At 42.9% G+C, this 20,138-nt stretch overlaps 1 protein-coding gene across 1 annotated transcript; it reads left to right on the plus strand.

Moving 5' to 3' along the window:
• Positions 1-757: 757 nt before the first annotated feature.
• Positions 758-19,303, plus strand: LOC128354818 (AP-3 complex subunit beta-1-like; the record flags this gene model as incomplete). The annotated part of the gene is made up of 5 exons (XM_053314969.1): positions 758-806; positions 2,455-2,558; positions 11,938-12,166; positions 17,952-18,036; positions 19,165-19,303. Coding segments are annotated over 5 exons (606 nt in total), but the record flags the coding sequence as incomplete, so codon positions are not given.
• Between the last annotated feature and the right edge of the window lie 835 nt (positions 19,304-20,138).

The raw sequence follows: 20,138 nt of genomic DNA on the forward strand, positions 1-20,138 counted from the left end.
GGCCCTCTAACTTTATTATTTGTTTTCACTCTCATCCCTCGCTCGCTCGCCCCCCCCCCTCCCCTGTTGTTGTTGTTGTTTTTATTTATTTCATTTTTTTTCCTGCTTGCTCAGCCTGGAGTATGCAGAGTGGAATTTGATGGTTCTTTATGTGACGTGAATGGAGCCTTTGGTTGGTTAGGACGGTGTGGAGAAAGGGTGATAAAAGCCCCCCTCGTATGTTTAAATGTGTTTTTTTGTGTGTGTGTGTGTGTGTGTGTGTGTGTGTGTGTGTGTGTGTGTGTGTGTGTGTGTGTGTGTGTGTGTGTGTGTGTGTGTGTGTGTGTGTGTGTGTGTGTGTGTGTGTGTGTGTGTGTGTGTGTGTGTGTGTGTGTGTTGTAATTCCCGCGAGCTCAACACCTGACAAGCCCGCCTCAGTCGCTCGAGGCGGCGCGTATCGGTTGTGACACGACACTGTGCATGACCGGCAATCGAGAGATCCAGCCGTGTTGCGTGCGCTGGTATTTTTTGGGATGAATGTGTCATGAGTTGAGTTGAGAGAGGCAGCGTCTCAATGAAATACCACCACTGACAATTTCACTATTTTTTGTTTTTGAGTTGTCGTTTTTTTTCTCTCTCTCTCTCTCTCTCTCTCTCTCTCTCTCTCTCTCTCTCTCTCTCTTGCTCTCTCTCTCTCTCTGTCTCTCTCTCTCTCTCTCTCTCTCTCCTCCTGTGGTTGCTCATCGTCATCGTGTTGCTGTGTTTGTTTGTTTTTTAGGTGCAAGTGAAGCCCAAGAATGAAGTCTCTCTACTGGATCTAGATGACTGTGAGTTTGACTGTTCCTTCTTTCCTTCCTTCTTTCATTTTTCCTTCCTTCTTCCCCTCCTCCCCTCTTTCTTTGCTCCCTCCTCCTTCCATCCTTCCTTCGTTCCTCCTTTCCTTATTCCTTTCTTTCCTTCCTTCCTTCCTTCCATCCTCCTTAACTTCCTTCCTTCCTTCCTCCTTTACTCCCTCCCTCCCTACTTACTCCTTTCCTTCCTCCCTTCCTTTTCTCCTAAATTCCTTCCTCTTTTCATCCTTCCTTTCCTTCCTTCCTTCCTTCCTTCCTTCCTTCCTTCCTTCCTTCCTTCCTTCCTTCCCTCCTTCCTTCATTCCTTGCTTCCTTCCTTCCTTCATTCCTTCCATCCTCCTTTACTTCCTCCCTTCCTTCTCTCCTAAATTCCTTCCTCTTTTCATCCTTACTCCTTTCCTTCCTTCCTTCCTCCTTTCCTCCCTCCCTCCTTCCTTCCTTCCCTCCTTCCCTCCTTCCTTCCTTCCTTCCTTCCTTCCTTCCTTCCTTCCTTCCTTCCTCTTTTCCTCCTTAAGTCCTTCCTTGACCTGAGGACAACAGGATCAGCCAACTCTACAACTCTACAGTGTTTTAGTCTGTTTTATCTTCTTTTTCTCAAATTCTACTAAAATAAATCAAGTTTTCAAACAGCAACAGACTTAAAAAAAAAACACCTCTGATTAACCAAATGAAATTTTACCCGCCACACCATTAATCTTTATTTATATATCACCAAATCACAGCAGAAGTCTTCTCAAGGCAGACAGAGAAAAGTTAGTAAAGAAATTTAAAGACTTGATTTGTTCGCTTTGGAGATTTAAAGAGAGCTAATAGAAGAGTAAATATTGGGCTTTACATTTGTCAGGTAGCCAGAAATACTACTTAACCCTTTATAGGACACTCATTGAAAGGAAGGGAAGGAAGGAAGGAGGGAGGAAGGAAGGGAAGGAGGGAGGGAGGAAGGGAAGGAAGGAGGGAGGAAGGAAGGGAAGGAAGGAGGGAGGAAGGAAGGGAAGGAAGGAGGGAGGAAGCAAGGGAAGGAAGGAGGAAGGAGAGAGGAAGCAAGGAAAGGAAGGAGGGAGGGAGGAGAGAAGGAGGGAGGGAGGAAGGAAGGGAAGGAGGGAGAGAGGAAGGGAAGGAGGGAGAGAGGAAGGGAAGGAAGGAGGGAAGGAAGGAGGGAGGAAGGAAGGGAAGGAAGGAGGGAGGAAGCAAGGGAAGGAAGGAGGGAGGAAGCAAGGGAAGGAAGGAGGAAGGAGAGAGGAAGCAAGGAAAGGAAGGAGGGAGGGAGGAGAGAAGGAGGGAGGGAAGGAGGGAGGAAGGAAGGAAGGAGGGAGGAAGGAAAGGAAGGAAGGACGGAGGAAATAAGGAACGAGGGAGGGAGAAAGGAAAAGAGGAAGGGAAGAAAGAAGGAAGGAAGGAAGGAAGAAAGGATGGGATATTTACAGAAGTTACCAAATCAACAACTTTAAAATCTGAGCCTCCAATAGAAATGTTTGCCACCTTTTATTAAAAGCTTAGTTTTCCCTTTTTTATAGTTTGGATCAAAACTTTTACAGGATTCTTCTTAAATCTATAACAATATATAAATGATATATAAGTATTTAGTGTTCTTTAGCTTCTCATTCTCTTTGTGTCCTTCTTTCAGTTTCTCCAGCAAACTCAAACACGCCAAAATCCTCGGTCCTCTCTTCGAGCCTGATGTCCGACCTCGAAGGCCTCTCTCTCTCCAACGTCTCCTCCGCCATGCAGGTTGGTAATACTGCGTAGTACGTCTGCATTAGAAAAAAAAAAAACAAAACCCTGTGATGCTGACACTTCCTCCATCAACGCAACGCTGAGAGTCAGTTGTTCCTCTTCTGTCTGGGACTCTTTGAGATGCTGAAATGAGCCTCTCTCTCCCTTGTGGAACATTTCTGCTCCAGATGCCAACTATTGACCTTTTCTGCCTTCTTATATTTATAGCCGAGTCAGGACGCTACAACTGCTCTCCTAGTTTCCTGTATCTCTTATAGTCTGTCTTTCTCACCCCCCCCCCCACTCACCTTCCCCCCTCCCCCCTCCTCGCTGTCTTTTTTGCTTCTCCACACCCTTGAACTCTATTTCTGTATCTCATCTATACGTCCTCTCTCTCTCTCTCTCTCTCTCTCTCTCTCTCTCTCTCTCTCTCTCTCTGTCTCTCTCTCTCTGTCTCTCTCTCTCTCTCTCTCTCTCCCTCTCCCTCTCCCTCTCTCTCTCTCTCTCTCATCTCTCTCCTCCTCTCTGTCACCTTCCATCTCTCTCTGTCAGATGTTGCGTCCCTCGTGTCTTCTGTGTTGTGTATATCTGATGGTTGACCTTTCCTCGTGTGACGGCTCCTTTCTCTCTCCTCCAGTATGTGAGCGGCTCTGCACGTCTGTGTATTTTGTATCTTGTCTTCTTCTCCCTCCCCTCATCGCCCCCCCCCCCATCGCCCCCCGGGAAAGGAAATGTCCAGACTATTCTTCCTGCTGTTGCTGTGTCTATTTGGTATCTTACAACCAGAGCTTTAGCAGCTTAGCCAGATGTTTTAACAGTAGAGCTGCAACAATAAGTCAGCTGATAGAAAAATGAATCATTACCTATTTAGATAATTGCTGAATTGTCAGATTTCAAGCAAAAAAATGCCAAATATTAGATTTTTTTATATCTTAAATGAGACATTTTGGTGCTTTTTTCATTTCGTAACATAGTAAATGAAATATCTTTAATCTTAAACCGTACACAAGATATCTGAGTTTTCTTATATTTCACAGACTGAGCGATTAATCAAGAAATAATTGGAAGATTAATGAATACTTGCAGCCCTAATGTACAGTATTCACACATGTCATTGTTTGGAATTAACTTTGATTTGATTAATTTAAGTGTTTTGCTGTAAATAATTTACATATAAATCTAAATGAGGCTGTTCTTACTTAACATTTATTCCTTAGATCATTTCTTCTATTAATTATTTGTTCATTTCTGCATAAAAATGTAATAAAACTAAAAGAAATTACATCACAGGTATCCAGATTGCAGTTTTAAATGATTAGTTGATTCTGAAAGTGACAAAAAGAGTGGAAGTGGTTTTAATTTATAATGAAACTGACCTTTATCACATATTGCTAATCTTCTGAGATACAAAGGATTTAAGTCATATTTTATATTATATTATGTTAATACTTATCTTATTATCAGACTCTTAACATTTACCTTTAATAAATGAAAAACAGGGATAAAGTAACACATACAATAGGTATCATACGAACAGGAGGAGAATTACAATATTAAGTAAACATAATATCAAGTAAATATTAAGTGTAGTAATAAAGAGTTTCAGGATAAGTTAAAAGCAGTATTGTTTATTTTAGATGCATTTAAAATCTAAGTAAATGGAAATGTAAGAAAACTTGATAAATTGGTGTTAAATAAGCTTTAAATTTAGATTTCTAAAAGTCTGCATTAACTCTATATACGTCTAAACGGCCTCTACTCTGTCCCAGCTCTGGTGTTATACTTGGCTTTTGCTGTTAGTTACTCTATATTCTGCGTCTGCCCGTCAGTCCCGGCCCGCCTGTCACTCAGTATGATTGACAGCTGCTCTCAGGCCAGCGTTTATGCAGCGCAAGTCTTGTTAGTCACTTCTCTCCTCCTCAGGTGAAGGCCAGGGAGTAATAGAGAATAGAAATGCAGATTAGAAACAGGGAACTTTTTGCGCATCAACATCTGATTTAGAGTCGGCTCTATGCATAAATACATGATGGGCATCAGGATTCATAGACAAGGGTAAATAACCTCACCTTTATTCACATATGCCCCTCCCCTTAGCTTCTGAGACATGCATGCACACGCTTACATATCAGCTCTTTCTCTCAAACACACACACACATGCACACACACACACGCACGCACACACACGCACACACACTGGCCCCAGTGTCATTTCTATTTCTCAGCAATCTGCCCACAGAGGCAGCGAGTCTGTCTCAGCTGAGCGCTCGGGCCCTTTTAGAGAATTACTGCATGGTTATCAAAGGCATTTAGATTAACCCTGGTCACTGTCTTTGACCCACCTCCTCTTCTGTCTCCTCCTCCTCCTCCCCAGTTTCTGCATGCTACTGCTCTCTCTAATAACATTTTGACATTAGGATCTCTCACAAATGCCTCTTAAATCCCCCAACCCCACCCCATCCTACCCCAAACCTCTTCCGACCGCTGTCTGTGTGTGCGGCGGGGGTTGGCTGAGGCTGATAACTTTTCATTCATAATTAGCAGTCAGCGAATGGGGCTGCGTTGGGGGGAAATTGAACTGTCAGCGGCGGGGCGCAGGGCGTTTGACCCCATCACGCCCAGAGGGGGCCATCATAATTTGTTCATTTGGTGTCCATCAGGCGGGCGCCAGCTCAACCCCTCCTTCTCCGTCGTCTCCCTCCTCGCCCCTCTGACCTTCCCATAGTGGGCGCTCTGGGTTCACATCTAATTATGAATCAGCAGAAGGACCCCGAGCGCCAGATATAGCAGCCCCTGCCCTCCAAACCTCCTGCTGCCACTCAAACTGCACAAGTTGCCTCTTAAATAGGAATAAATGCCCACACGGAAATAGCCAGTCAGTGCATCGGTGTATGCAGCCAGCGAGCAGGCAGTTTGGGAAATGGCTGTTTTAATGCAGCTTGTTGCAGCATTTCTTTTCTTATTAGTTGGTTTTAGTTCCTATGTGAGTGCAGGTTTTTCTCTCTGTGCCTGTTTATTTATTTCTAATCTTTATCTTTTCTTTTCTGTCCACTACCTTTTAGTCATTTGTTCTCATGCTTTTTTTTCCCGAGGTGACAGAGGTCATGATACCGGTCCCTCAAAGCCGCTCTATTATCATACATGTGATTCTTCTTCTCTGTCTAGAAAAGTCAACACTTACTTGATCACAGTCAGAACAGGTTGTCTGCTGCAATAAGTGAGACTTCAGCTTGTCTCAACAAAAGCTATTATATACTATAAATAACTGAATTTAGGTTTCAGCCTATAAACATAAGTATCTATAAATATCCACGTCATGTCTTTTCCTTCATGAACTCATTGCTGTACTGATATATAAACACGTAATCATCATTTTGATGTTAGCTGGACAAGGTGTAGCTAATTTTAACTACTTTATCTATCTATCTGTCAATCAATCAATCAATCAATCAATCTTTATTTATATAGTGCCAAATCACAACTCATCTTAAGGCATTTCACATATAGAGCAAGTCTACACCGTAGTCTTTAAATTTAAATTAAAGAGACCCAACATTCCCACTTTATGATGATCATATCATTTTTTGCACTATAAAAAAAAAATTCCCCATCCCACAAAGTAATTATTAATTCGTTATCGATTCTTAACTCTCTCTTTTTCTTAAAATAATAACTGAATCTATATCAGTATTGTTAGATTATCTGAACCTGTTTCATATAGAAAATCAACTTGTTTCAAGAATTTATTGGAAATGTCTTGCAATAAGAAAAAAAATGATGAATTGCTGCTGCTAATTATTAATGAGTCTTTTTTTTTTAAATAATAACTGAATCTATGTCAGTATTGTTAGATTACATGATCCTGTTTCATATAGAAATCAGCTTGTTTCAATAATTGTCTAGAAATAAGTGTGAGAATTTCACAATAAGACAAAATGATGGATTACTGCAGTTAAACTTACTTAACTACACAATCTGAGAAACCAGGTTGACTTTCATTATAACAGTTTGAAATGATCTCATCTCTCACTGCAGATATATTCAACTGCTTTGGGACTCAATAAAAGAATCAAGTACATTTATATTGACAGTTTATTTTGAAATGCAGCAAAGTAAAAAGTATGAAGGAAGAAATGGAAGGCAAGGCAAGGCAGTTTTATTTATATTGCACATTTCATACACAATGGAAACTCAATGTGCTTTACATAAAACAGAATGTAATTTGAGAAACATTAAAACATGCAATTAACCCCCCCTAACCCCCCATCCCCCCCACACACACACACACTAATAATAAAAACAAAGTACAGAAAAATAGAAAGAGAGAAATAAAATGCTAGAATAGAGCATTAAATATAAGATTGCAGCATAAAATAATAATTAGCTTTAAAATCATTAAAAGGACATAGAGTGCAAATGAAAGGTTAAAATGTAAAGTGCTTTAAAAAAGCTCAATCATAGTCACAGGAGAAGAGAAGTGTTTTTAACCTGGATTTAAACATGATATCAGTTCTGCTGGTAGTTTGTTCCAGTTGTGTAAAAGCTGCTTCATCATGTTTAGTTTGAACTCTGGGCTCAACTATCTGACCTGAGTCAGTAGATCTCAGAGCTCTACTGGTAAAGTACTTTTATCATTAACAAGTGAAGTTACAAACAGCATATACAGTATGTAATATGATCTATGAGTGCACAAAGCATCAAAATCAATGTACAAAAAGTGTCTTTATATCACTCTGTACTTTAAATAATTTGGCGGTCTTAATTAACCCTTAAACAGGCAGGAGTGGAAAATTAGATGTAAAAAAATCCTTACTAGTTGTGTCATTTGCACCTGAAGGAAGGAAGGAAGGAAGGAAGGAAGGAAGGAAGGAAGGAAGGAAGGAAGGAAGGAAGGAAAAGAGGGAGGAAGGAAGGGAGGAAAGGAGGGAGGTAAGGGAAGGAATAAGGAAGGAAGGAAGGAAAAGAGGGAGGAAGGAAGGAAGGGAGGGAGGGAGGAAGGAAGGAAGGAAGTAAGGGAGGAAAGGAAAGAAGGAAGGAAGGGAAGAATAAGGAAGGAAAAGAGGGAGGAAGGAATGGAGGGAGGGAGGGAGGAAAGGAGGGAGGGGAGGAATAAGGAAGGAAAAGAGGGAGGAAGGAAGGAAAAGAGGGAGGGAGGAAGGAAGGAAGGGAGGGAGGGAGGAAGGAAGGAAGGAAGTAAGGGAGGAAAGAAGGAACAGTCAAAACAGAAGGGGTCAATTTGACCCGGGAGGACGACAGGAAGGTTAAAGAGTCTGTATCTCTTGGTGCACGTTGCCTGTTTAAGGGTTAAAACCTTTAGAAAGAGGTTTTGGACCGTGGTCAGCAGCTAAACTACTGTCTGTGTCTGCATTTACTTTCTTATTAAATAGTTTCACGCTAACACAAAGGAGCGAGTGACAGTTGAACAACACTTGCAAAGCTGGGATGAAGGACACCGCCGCTTCTCAGCGTTAGCCGTCTATTATTGCTTAATGTACTTTAATGGAAAATTTCGAAATTAATCATTTAAGAATACCTAATTTACTGACAAATTGGCATAAATGAACTAACCTCTGTCTGTATGCGGCGGAGAGACTTCTTGTTACATTAAAGTAGTTCTAGATGGCTGTAGTAACATTTATTTAATTCAATTTGCAGTCAAGGTCTTTGTGACGCCCCTCAATTAATTGTCATCTCCTGACTGAAGGGAACAATTAGGCCCTAAAGTCAAACACATGTCCCCCTACCTTAATCCTCACAACTCTTGTAGGGCGTAATAAAAAACCCTGTCGCTTGTTTTGCAGGGAGACAGTGTCTGAAAAACAGAAATGGATTTTCAATATATGCCCATACATCTCCGTGCCCCCCCCCCCCCCCATCCACCACCTCACACACACACAGCCCTTTTCTTTTAAATTGGCCTTCTTATGCACACGGCACAAGGCTGCCCGGCTCCGGTTTAGCCCTTTTGAATATGTCAGCGGGATTTTCAGGTCATTTGCCAGAGGAGGATGCTGGGAGCGTTGCGTCCGGGCTCTGAAGGTGACTGGTGTCTGTGTCATCCATCACAGGAGCTTCCTTTAAGTTGATGTATAATAGAGCCTCTCAATCAACTTCCTCTCTCATTGTCACCTCCCTCCTTCCTGTCCAGGGGTGGAGAATGGGGGAGCCAAAGGAGAAAGGAAAAAAAAAAAAAGTGGGGGGGAGACTGACAGAGAAGTCAAGGTTACATCCTTCTTCTTCTCTTATTTACACTTGAGGTGTTATGAGCTTGTACTACTCAACAGGACATCACTAGATCACTAGAGTGAGGGGTGAAGGGGGCTTTGTGTGGGCATTTGTGTCAGGCTTTAACTGTCCACTGTGTCAAATTGGTGATAATAAGCAGTTTGAAGCCCTGTCTGGTCGCCGTTCCTCCCTCTCGTCGGGTGCGAGGAGGCGACAGACGGGGGGGGACCTTGAAGTCGGATGTGTCTGTCAAGGAGGTAAATCTCTGTTGTGATGGGGTGGCAAACATTACGGCCAGCTTTATCGACGCCGACTGCTCTGACACATTCCAAAAGTGGCCCAATAAATTTGCGGGGGCCGGCAGGCGGTGTGACGGGCGCTTGTGAGGGCACAGCAGCGTTACGGCGCGGCAACAAATGTTTGTTTGACCTCCTTTTTACAGGCGCTCCGGCGGTCCCGGCACTGGAGACGATGCTCGACTGTCAAGGGGACCGGAGGGGGGATTGTGTTGTTGATCGGAGAGTTTGTTTTGTAGCTGATGTGTCAAAGGCTGCGTATTGTTTTAAAAATGCTTAGACGGGTGGCGATATGATACATTCAACCCCCAAGCCTAGTCATTCATACTGGAGATGTTTATCTTTAAAAACACAACACTAGTATAATTTCCTTTAACAGTTGGACTCTGTAGTTTTTAGGAAATGATACTCAAACATGATCAAACAGTGTTTTTGTTTCACAGGTTAATATTAATTTTCATTCGGTCCTTTAGTGAGTATTTATAGCAACAAGACTGTGTATGTGTGATTGACTTCCTTAACCATCACTTAACCTTAAATAAATGTCTGACATTAGTAAAGTTTTCTGATTTCATGATTAAGAGATAGAAAAGAAATTTTAGAAATAAATAAATAACATTGAATATGACTCAGTTTTCCAATAACACATCTTTTAATAGCCTGAAGGTTGTTTTTATTATAATTTCTCATGTGTTATCTAATCTTATACACAATGGGACTTATAAACCTGTTGCTTTTTTCACGTCTTGCTTCAACAGCATAGTGATAGTTGAGTGTCTTAGATTTCTGCTGAACAACCTCACCCCTCCCTCCCCCCCCCCCCCCCTGACGTTGAAACTCATCTCCTGTCGTATGTCAAACCGATTCTTCATCCTCACACGCAGCACACGAGAAGTCAAAGGACGCCTCGTACATTTCTCACCAGTACGTCCAGCTTCAATAAAACAATGTACACTGACACCACTCAACACTCAGCGCTGTACGATCATGGCTGCATGTTTTCACACTGTTTCTTCATGTCATATTCTCAGTCACATGTAATTAGCTTAATTAGTTTGCACACCTCGTTTAATCATTCAAGTCTATTATTTACAGAATCTGTGTTTGCACTACTTTTCATATAACGCTGCATTACTCATCTTACTCATCCCTTCGTCTTTATCACTCTCTGAGAGTTACAGTTGTTTTTTTGGTTTTTAAAATTGTTTTAAGGTTTTAAACCATAGACTGTATAAAAGAAATGGACGTAACATCCGTGACATCACCCATTGGTTTGTGGACTGCTGCTCGGAAGCCAATAGTTTCTAATCTGGGCAGCGCCATCTTGAAAAATTTCAGGTGCATGCTGGGAAAAATAAAAACACTGATTCTACTTATATGGGCATGAGGCAGGGCCATGGGCGGAGCGAGGAGGTTGCTATGGTTGCGAGGGCTGGATCTCGAGGACATTGGTCAATCAACCTGTCAATCAGGACGTAGCCACGCCCTAATGCATACCCTGCTTTATCATCAAATATAAAATCAGGGAGGCCAAAATGTCCCAAATGAACATCATACTGCATTGAAGAAGGCTTTAAACTAGCGATTGAGACCATAAACACATTTTGAAAACGTTTACTGAGGTTAGAAATCAAGTGAGAAGTTGGTGAATTCTCCATTGACTTGTATAGAGACGGTCGCCCCCTGGTGGCCTTTTGATAGAATGCAGCTCTAAGTTACTTCTGCGTTGTCCTCATTTCAGAGGACCAGAACTCCCCGCCTGGTTTTAAATAGCAATTTTTCCGTCTTTGAACTCATGTTCATTTACATTTGGAAGCGTAAGTGTTAGCTCTGTGTTGGGTGTATGACTACAAACAGGTGCTAAGTGTTTTAGGAGGTGTGAAAAGGCTGTTTCTGTCCTTATGTTTTTAACTAATTACTGCTGTCAATCAAGATACAAGAAGCTCTATGAGTAGTTCCTTTACTCTTCAATAAAACCAAAGTTGGCATACTTCTGTCATGTTTTTTATTATTTTTTAGTAAGCTTATTCAGATGCTGTGAATATTCTCAATATTTGACAGTGCAGTGTTTTTAGTGTGTTGTCTGGTGTTGTGTGGACCCACCCACCACCTCTTTCTAACAAGAGCTGTCAAATGAAAAGCTGAAAGCCAATAAGTGTAAACAATGTTCATCTAAGTAACAAGATGTTAATTTTCAGGAGAAAAAAAAAAACAACTCCGCCATCACGTCCACTTCCTTTTCTTCTATCTCTCGCTCAAAGGTAATGCAATTTCCTGCCTCTGAAAAGGTAAAAGCTCCTTTTCTAAAAAGGCGAATGGCAGGTTTGGCCCATGCAGGCACTTGTGTTTCTATTCATTAGTTTTTATTCAGCATGGTTTGACCGAGCATCCAGCCCCATTTTCATCTTACCGGGCTGATTGAGGAAATATCCTAAATGGGCTTTACCCCACAGAGTTAATGAAGGAAGGGGAGTGTAGGGGGGGAGTTATCAGCCAACCCTCTGCCCCACTTCACTCAGGAGTGCTGCTTTTCTGGTTGCTGATTGGGCAACGTGAATTGCACAAATATAGGTGATGGAAAGACCGGAGATTCTTGTATTAATCTGCCTTCTTGTATGGATGCATTTGTGCTCTAATATACGAGGCGTCGCTGGAGGTAGCGTTGATGCAGAAAACACAAATCCTCTGGGCAATGTTCAATTTCATCCCTTTATGCTTCTGCTCACTTTCCTTTCTAGTTGTTCATAAATTGATCCCGCATTGTTAATTTCACCTAGACGTCTGCACAAACTCACGCTTTTAAAAAAAAATCAGTCATTGTTGAGGTTTATTATATCAACCATCGCTCTCTTTTACCTTTTCATATGTCCTTCTAGGTCACCGCTCCGTCTTTCGGCCCCGTGAAAACCTACGAGCTGCTTCACCACATGACAGGAAAAGGTCTGTCAGCGAAGTATCATTTCCCCAGGCAGCCGTGTCTGTACCAGCCCAGCATGGTGGCCGTGCAGGTTATACTGACCAACAGCTCAGACCACAGCCTGGAGGAGATCCATATAGGAGACCGGAGCCCAGCGAGCCTCAACATCCACTGCTTTAACACTATCGGTGAGTATGAGTACCAATGTCATTAAAAATCCTAAAAACCCAGAAAAAGTAGTAAAAATCTGCTACGTATGAATCTTAGCTAATCCATTTACTGGTCTTCTAATGAGTTAATGTTGAATATGGTCTGTCAGATGGTGGCATACACTAGAGCTGGACAATATTAGTAGTATTTGTAAATTTATATTGATATTCTTTTTCAGTTTTCCAATACCTTGGTTTTGGGTATCAGCCGATACTGATACCAATCCAATACCAGTGTTTGTTAACCCTTAAACAGACCTTACTAGTTATGTCATTTGCACCTCAAGTAAGGAAGGAATGAAGGAAAGAAGGAAGGAAAGAAGGAAAGGACGGAAGAAGGAAGGAAAGGAGGAAGGAAGGGAAGCAAGGGAGGAAGAAGGAAGGAAAGGAAGGAGGGAGGAAGGAAGGAAAGTAGGAAGGAAAGGAGGGAAGAAGGAAGGAAATGATGGAGGAAGGGAAGGAAGGGAGGAAGAAGTAAGGAAAGGAAGGAGGGAGGAAGGAAGGAAGGTAGGAAGGAAAGGAGGGAAGAAGGAAGAAAAGGATGGAGGAAGGGAAGGAAGGGAGGGAGGAAGAAGGAAGGAAAGGAGGGAGGAAGGAAGAAAGGAAGAAAGGACAGAAGGAGGGAACATTTACCCTAACAGCTGAACTTAGATCTGAGGAAGGAAGGAAGGAGGGAAGGACGGACAGATGAAGGAAGTAAGGAAGGAAGGAAGGACAGAGGAAGGAAGGAAGGAAGGAAGGAAGGACAGAGGAAGGACCCGGGAGGATGACAGGAAGGTTAAAGAGTCTGTATCTCCTGGTGCACGTTGTCTGTTTAAGGGTTAATAAGCTGTGTGCTTTACTGTATGTATGGAAGAGACTGGGTTCATACTTTTTATGTGTGAGGCAACAAAAGGCTTTAGTTTTTATTAATATTATCAGAAAGGGGATAATTGTACTTTATGTTTATTATTTAGGTCATAGTGGGCGGTGGTGTACTGGAGTGTATTATATTGAAAAGTGTTCCTACTATTGTGTCCACCCTCTTCACATACATCAGAGTAGCTAGATATTCCCTCCTCCTTCTATACTTCTTTCCTCATTTTCTACCTTCCTTCCTTTTTTCTTCTTTTCCGCCTTACTCTTGTCCTTCCTTCCTTGCTGCCTCCCTCCCTCCTTACTCCTTTCCTTCCTTCCTTCCTTCCTCCTTTCCTTCCTCCCTCCCTTCTTACTCCTTTCCTTCCTTCCTTCTTTCCTTCCTTCATTCCTCCTTTCCTTCCGTCCTTCCTTCTCTCCTTACATCCTTCCTCTTTTCCTCTGTCCCTCCCTCCTTACTCCCTTCCTTCCTTACATCCTTCCTCTTTTCCTTCGTCCCTCCCTCCTTACTCCTTTCCTTCCTTCCTTCCTTCCTTCCTCATCCCTTCCTCCTGTCCTTCTTTGACCTGAGGACAACAGGAGGGTTAAGAGTAATAGGCTCAGGATAAACAGTATGAACAATATAGTAAAATCTCTTTAGGTCAATTTTTTGAGGTTTTCAGTGTCGACACAACTGTTTTATTATCTCTACTGTTTATCAACGACCTTACATGCTGATTAATATATGAAACATAACCGGTAGATAAGATAAATGGCCCCCAGCCAAATTAAGTTAACTGCATTAATTAATTAATTAATTAATTTCAAAGCATGCTAAAGTCTCTCCTGCCTCTATGAGAATAACAGTGAGGTGGAGGAAGAAGTGGAGGAAGAAGCTCCGCTGTGTTGATGTTAATGTTGATGTTAGCAGTGGAGAGCAGCCAAGAAATGACATCACTCTCCAACAAGCTGAGCAGACGCAGGGGTTCTTGAGGTGAAACAGACTTGAGCACAGAGATATATTCTTATTATTTTCTATTCTCTTGTTTTGTTCTTCACCTCAGAGTTGGTTAAAGTTGTTTAATGCAGTAGTGTGTGTGTGTGTGTTGGTCAGCTGGTCCGCGTTCGCTGCTCCGCTTTGCTAACATTAGTCAGCAAAGAGGTGACGGTGTAGAAAGTTCATGTTCATCTCACAAAGGTAATTATTTAGTAATTAAATTGAAACTTATTTGCAATTGCTGTAGACCAGTGGTGTCAAACTCATCTTCATTCAAGGGCCACATACAGCCCAATTTGATCTTATGTGGGCTGGTCCATTAAAAAGATGGAAGGAAGACAGATGGAAGGAAGGAAGATAAGAAGGAAGGAAGGAAGGATGGAAGGAAGAGGAGAGAAGACTGTAAGGAAAGATGGAAGGAAGGAAGAGAATATTGAAGGAAGGAAGGAAGGAAGGAAGGAAGGGAAGATCGAAGGAAGGGAGGAAGGATGGAAGGAAGAGGAGAGAAGACGGTAAGGAAAGATGGAAGGAAGGAAGGAAGGAAGGAGAGATTGAAGGAAGCAAGGGAGGAAGGACAGATAGAAGGAAGAGAAGACAGGAAGAAAGGGAGGATCGAAGGAAGGGAGGGAGGAAGGATGGAAGGAAGAGGAGAGAAGACAGTAAGGAAAGATGGAAGGGAAAGTGGACTCCTTGGCGGGCCGCTTCTGGCCCACGGGCCGCATGTTTGACACCCCTGCTGTAGACAGTCTGGACTTCCACCTTCCACTATCACACACCTGAGCATCGATAAGAGGAATTAAAAAGCCTTGAGCTATACAATTTCGATGGATCGGACAATTTGAAACTGGTCCTTCATTCCCATCCCTAGTGGACGCACATCATTTAAATGTCCGTGGCTTTAAACCTCAAGCATTTTGTCATTTCCTCTTTTTAATGATAAATCTACTAACCTATGATTTCTGATCTTGCTGCTCATCCTCCAGTTCCACTAAGTGGGTCAAACACCAGCAATGAACTCAGTTTTTTAACGTATTACACTCCACAGTTGTTGGTGTTGTTTGTTTTTTCTTCCCCAGTTCCTTAAACAGCCACATTTATTTCAATCTGAGCAGTTTTCCTTGTCGCTCTCACTCTTTCAGGGCGGCTGTGTGGAATTTCTGCTGCTGTACCGACACCATGAATGATTATTATGTTATCAAAAACCTTTTTAAGCCTGTTCGCTCTCAGCTCAGCTAATAGCCAAATAAACAGTCAATATTACTTCAGCTAATCCCTGTTCACGAGTATCGATCAGGACAAACATAGACCACCTCCATATTTCTTGTCACTCTGTTGTATGATCTCTACAATCAGCACAATATGAGACTGACAACAGCGCTCCCTCAAGATTTTCTTCTCTCTCTCATTCATGCACACACACAAAAACACACACACGGCACCGCTGTGCAGTGGAGCACATTAAAAACTGTCAATTGCAGCGGATTGATTGGGCATTGAAGGAACTCAAGCAGCCAAACAGTGGGTAATTTGGATCGATTGAGTCGGGCTACTGCGAGCAGGCTGGCTGGAGTTGGCTTGGATGAGTTGAAGGCGATGAATACAGACAAAGCTTTATGTAGTGCTGTTTTGTGTACAGTATGTTAGGTAAGAGATTATACATAGACAGACAGTGTAAGTGTGTATTTCATATAACAAATATTGCGTGTAGCCTCCACAAGGTGAATTACTTTACGTTGCGGCTGATCTCCAAGTGAACGGTTGTTAATTTAAATTCTTACTTTAGGCGCTTTTCCACTACACAGTTCCAGCACTACTCGGCTCGACTCGGCTCGGTTCCAGGAACGACCTTTTCCATTTCAAAGAAGGTACCTCCTCAACGTGAGCGGGGTCGTCATAGCAACGGCTCCGCGAAACTGCCGTGACTTCGTTTTATACGCGACACAAACACATAAACAATGGAGGACATGGAGGCGGTGGTGTACTTGCTGCTGTATGTGGCTTTCTGTCACACACAAAGCAAGAACATTGAGCCGTATGGCTGTAAAGCTGGTTACCGGTATTTAAAAATGGCGGGTTTGATTCTTGTGTGGGACGGCTCATGACTCTTCCAGCAACAACTCTTCTGACCAATCAGAGGCCAGCAGTCTGTTGACGTCACATTTAGTATCGGCTCGGCTCGCTTGGAACCTCAGCAGAGCAGGTACTAAAAAAGCACCAGGTACCAGGTACTATCCCTAGTGGAAACGCAGAAAAACCGAGTCGAGTCGTGCTGGAACTGTGTAGTGGAAAAGCGCCATTTATTTGGTAACAATGTCTTACTTAAGGCCCATTTATGCTCAACGAACGTACGAAAATGTATCCGTCCTTTTCAAACGATGTTACCGTCACTGCTCACATGCTTCCATGCGTCCTTTACGTTGGCATGGATGTTAACCAATACATCCACCAGGGGGCAGCACCGAGTCAAACGTTTATGACAACATCAACAAACTCAAAAACAAACATGGCGACTGTGGAGGAGGTATTGATAATGTTCCTCTTGCATAAAAGACAAAAACGATATGTTTAACCCTCCTGTTGTCCTCGAGTCAAGGAAGGAAGGAAGGAAAGGAGGGAGGAAGGACGGAAGGAAGGAAGGAGGGAGGGAGGGAAGAAGGGAAGGAAGGAAGGAGGGAGGGAGGGACTGTACTTTTATAACTTGGATTTTTAAAAGCCCTCCATACTCTACCTCCACTGTCGTTACTCTGCATTCACAGATCTTAGCAAGTACTTTAGTGAGTAATAATATCTTATCCACTACAAATAACTGCCAAATATATGAAAATGAGACCCAAGTTATGACAAATCTGAATTTTCCTTTTCAGTTAGTGTTTTTTAATCAAGCTTTTCATGAATGTCACTGAAGTAGAGCATAAAACAAAATATAATGACTATAATTTCTCTTCCCTGAAGGAGAAGAACGAGGTACAACACAGTAGAAGTCATTCGGCCCCTTGTTGAATCCTCACACCTCCAATAGATATCATTATTATTATTTATTCATACAATAATCAACCTCAGACGGCTTTCTAAGTAGTTAATCTTCTGGTTTATATCAGAAGTGGGGAAAAAAAAAGAGAAAGCAGAAGAATAGAGAGCCTGTTTTATAGAGCAGCTTTGAAGGCTGGATTGGAAGTGAGTCCATGATGGCTCTGTTTTCGGAGGCTTTCCTCTGGAGCTTCGCCTCTTTTCTTCTCTTGTCTGTGGAAGCAGTTATACAGTAAGATAGCCCTGCTCCACGGAGAGAGAAACACAGGCCAGGCGGAGAAGCGTGGAGGATGTTTCTGTCTGTCTGTGTTCTTCTCATCCTTAACCTCACCCCCCTCCTCCTCCTCCTCCTCCCTTCCTCCTCCTCCTCTTCTTTTCAGCTGTCCAGATTCTCTCCTCAGCATTTTTTGGCTTTACTTAACTCTCTTTCTAGCTTGCGTTTCGCCCCGCTCTGTCTTGTCTCTCTCACCCCATCTCTCTTGATGCTGATGCTCTCTTTGACAAGCCTGTTGTTTTGGAAATATGCTAGTCCTTCATGTGTTTTTTTTTTCTCCTCTCTCTCACTCTCTCCCCCTCTCTCTCTCTCTCTCTGTCTCTCTGTCTCTGTCTCTCTGTCTCCCTCTCTCCCCGAGGCTGGAGGTGTAGGGAATGAGATTGAAGGATAGATTTCTCACACACGGTGGCCTTGCTTTGTGAAGTAGAAAACACAAGTGGTGTGGATGCCTGTCTGTTCCACTCTGCTGCTGCTCCCCTCCTCCACCTCCACCCTCCACCTCCTCCTCCACCACCTCCTCCTCCTCCCTTTGCTCCATCCCTCCCCACGCTGCACACTGTGCCCTTGTCACTCACTCTTCCTTTTCTCCTCTCGTCTTTTCCTCTCCCCTTCTCTTCTCCCCCCATTCTCAGAGCGGTTGGAGCCAGAGGCCTCGGTGACGGTTTCCATGGGTATTGACTTCAGCGACTCGACACAAGCAGCTAACTTCCAGTTGTGGTAAGACAAGTTGACATCCACTCATATCAAGTCCAGGCTTATTCTCTCTCTCGCTCTCTCTGTCTCTCTCTCTTCTCTGTCTATCCCTCTCCCTCTCTCTCTCTCTGTCTCTGTCTCTGTCTCTGTGTGTGTGTCTCTCTCTCTCTCTCCTCTCTCTCTCTCTCTCTCTCTCTCTCTCTCTCTCTCTCTCTCTCTCTCTCTCTTCTCTCTTCTCTCTCTCCTCTCTCTTCTCTGTCTCTCTCTCTTTCTCTGTCTCTCCTCTCTCTCTCTGTCCTCTCTGTCTCTCTGTCCTCTCTCTCTCTCTCTCTCTCTCTCTCTCTCTCTCTCCTCTCTCCCTCTCTCCCTCTCTCTCTCCTCTCTCCCTCTCGCTCTCTGTCTCTGTCTCTGTCTCTGTCTCTGTCTCTCTCTCTCTCATCTCTCTCTCTCTCTCTCCTCTCTCTCTCTCTCACTCTCTCTCTCTCTCTCTCTCTCCTCTCTCTCTCTCTCTCTCTCTCTCTCTCTCTCTCTCTCTCTCTCTCTCTCTCTCTCTCTCTGTCTCGGAGACCTTCAGTTGTACATCTTTTCCAGCATCTCCAGATTCATCATCACATCTCCCTTACTTGTCTCTTTCTCTTAACTTCATTTGCATCTCCTCTCCTCTTCTCTTCCCTTTTTTATTTTTTTCTCCTCCTCTTCTTCTTCTTCTCTCTCTCTCTCATCTATTCTTTCGTTAATTCTCCTTTTCCTTACCCGCTCTGTGCCAGCACTCCCAGGTGACACATCAGCTACAATTGATCCCGGTTCACTGCGATAACAATTATTCCTCCAGTAATCAGCCCCAGCGCCCCAAATCAACTTGCTGAATGCCATCGGCACCGCTGCTCAGCCCCGATCAATAACCTTATCAGAAAATCTGTTCGGGATTGGGGAGGGGTGGGGTGGAGGGGAAGGGGAGTGGAGGGGGAAGAGGGAATCAATCCAGGCCCAAAATGCCATTCACAGAGCGTGGGTTTGCAAGACAATCAGAAGAGAAACATTTAATACACAAAGCATTAAGTGAACCACATAAATAAAAATACACACATTGTCATCTTCTATCCTTTCAGATTAAGATGAATTTGTACATAAGTGTGTTTTCCTCCCCCTCAGCACCAAGGAGGACCAGTTCAGTGTGTCCATCCAGCCAGCTGTGGGAGAGCTATTAATGCCCAGCACCATGACAGAGCAGGACTTCTGCAAGGAGCAAGGTGAGGTCAAACCCGAGCAAGCCTGCATCACTATTCACTAAAATCGTCTTCATTATTAAATAAAAGCTTGAATTTAAAGCAGGGGTGTCAAACATGCGGCCCGTGGGCCAGAACCGGCCCGCCGAGGTATCCAATCCGGCCCACTTTCCTTCCTTCCTTCCATCTGTCCTTCTTCCCTTTCTTTTTTCCTTCTTTCCTTCCTGTCTTGTTTTCCTTCCTCCCCTTTCTTTCTTTCTTTTTTCCTTCTTTTCTTCGTGTCTTGTTTTCCTTCCTCCCTTTCTTTCTTTCTTTTTTCCTTCCTTCCTTCCCTCCCTCCCTCCCTCCCTCCATCTCTTTAATGGTCCGGCCCATATGAGATCAAATTGGGCTGTATTTGGCCCTTGAATGAAAATGAGTTTGACATCCCTGATTTAAAGGTTTCAGATGCATTGGACCTGCTGTGAATAATGTGTGTTGTGTTTATTATAACTGTATATAACAGTAAAGGGAAGGTAGTACAGTGATTGTTACTGTCATAGTTTACATCTGCATTAAGTAGATGACTCATATGATATTGCTTTTTTTAGTTTAGTGTAGAATAAAATCAGCAACAGTGGAAAGGATCTAATTTCTTCACTCTTCTATTTTTCTGTAAATTAAATAACTCGGTGTCAGATAAAAAAAAAATAAAAGAATTTGTATTTTGCCCCAAATGATATTTATCTTTTCACAAATTGACACCTTGATGAAAATATTATGATTCACAACCAACAATGTGTTAATTTGTCTCTCAATATTTTCTGACTTCCCTACCTGTCTGTCTGATTGATTCCTACTGAGGATGTAAAGTTTAGTTTTTTAACCCTTTACATACTGTTCATATTCTGATTCATAATT

Source organism: Scomber japonicus, unplaced genomic scaffold, assembly GCF_027409825.1.
Source record: "Scomber japonicus isolate fScoJap1 unplaced genomic scaffold, fScoJap1.pri scaffold_641, whole genome shotgun sequence".
NCBI lineage: Eukaryota > Metazoa > Chordata > Actinopteri > Scombriformes > Scombridae > Scomber > Scomber japonicus.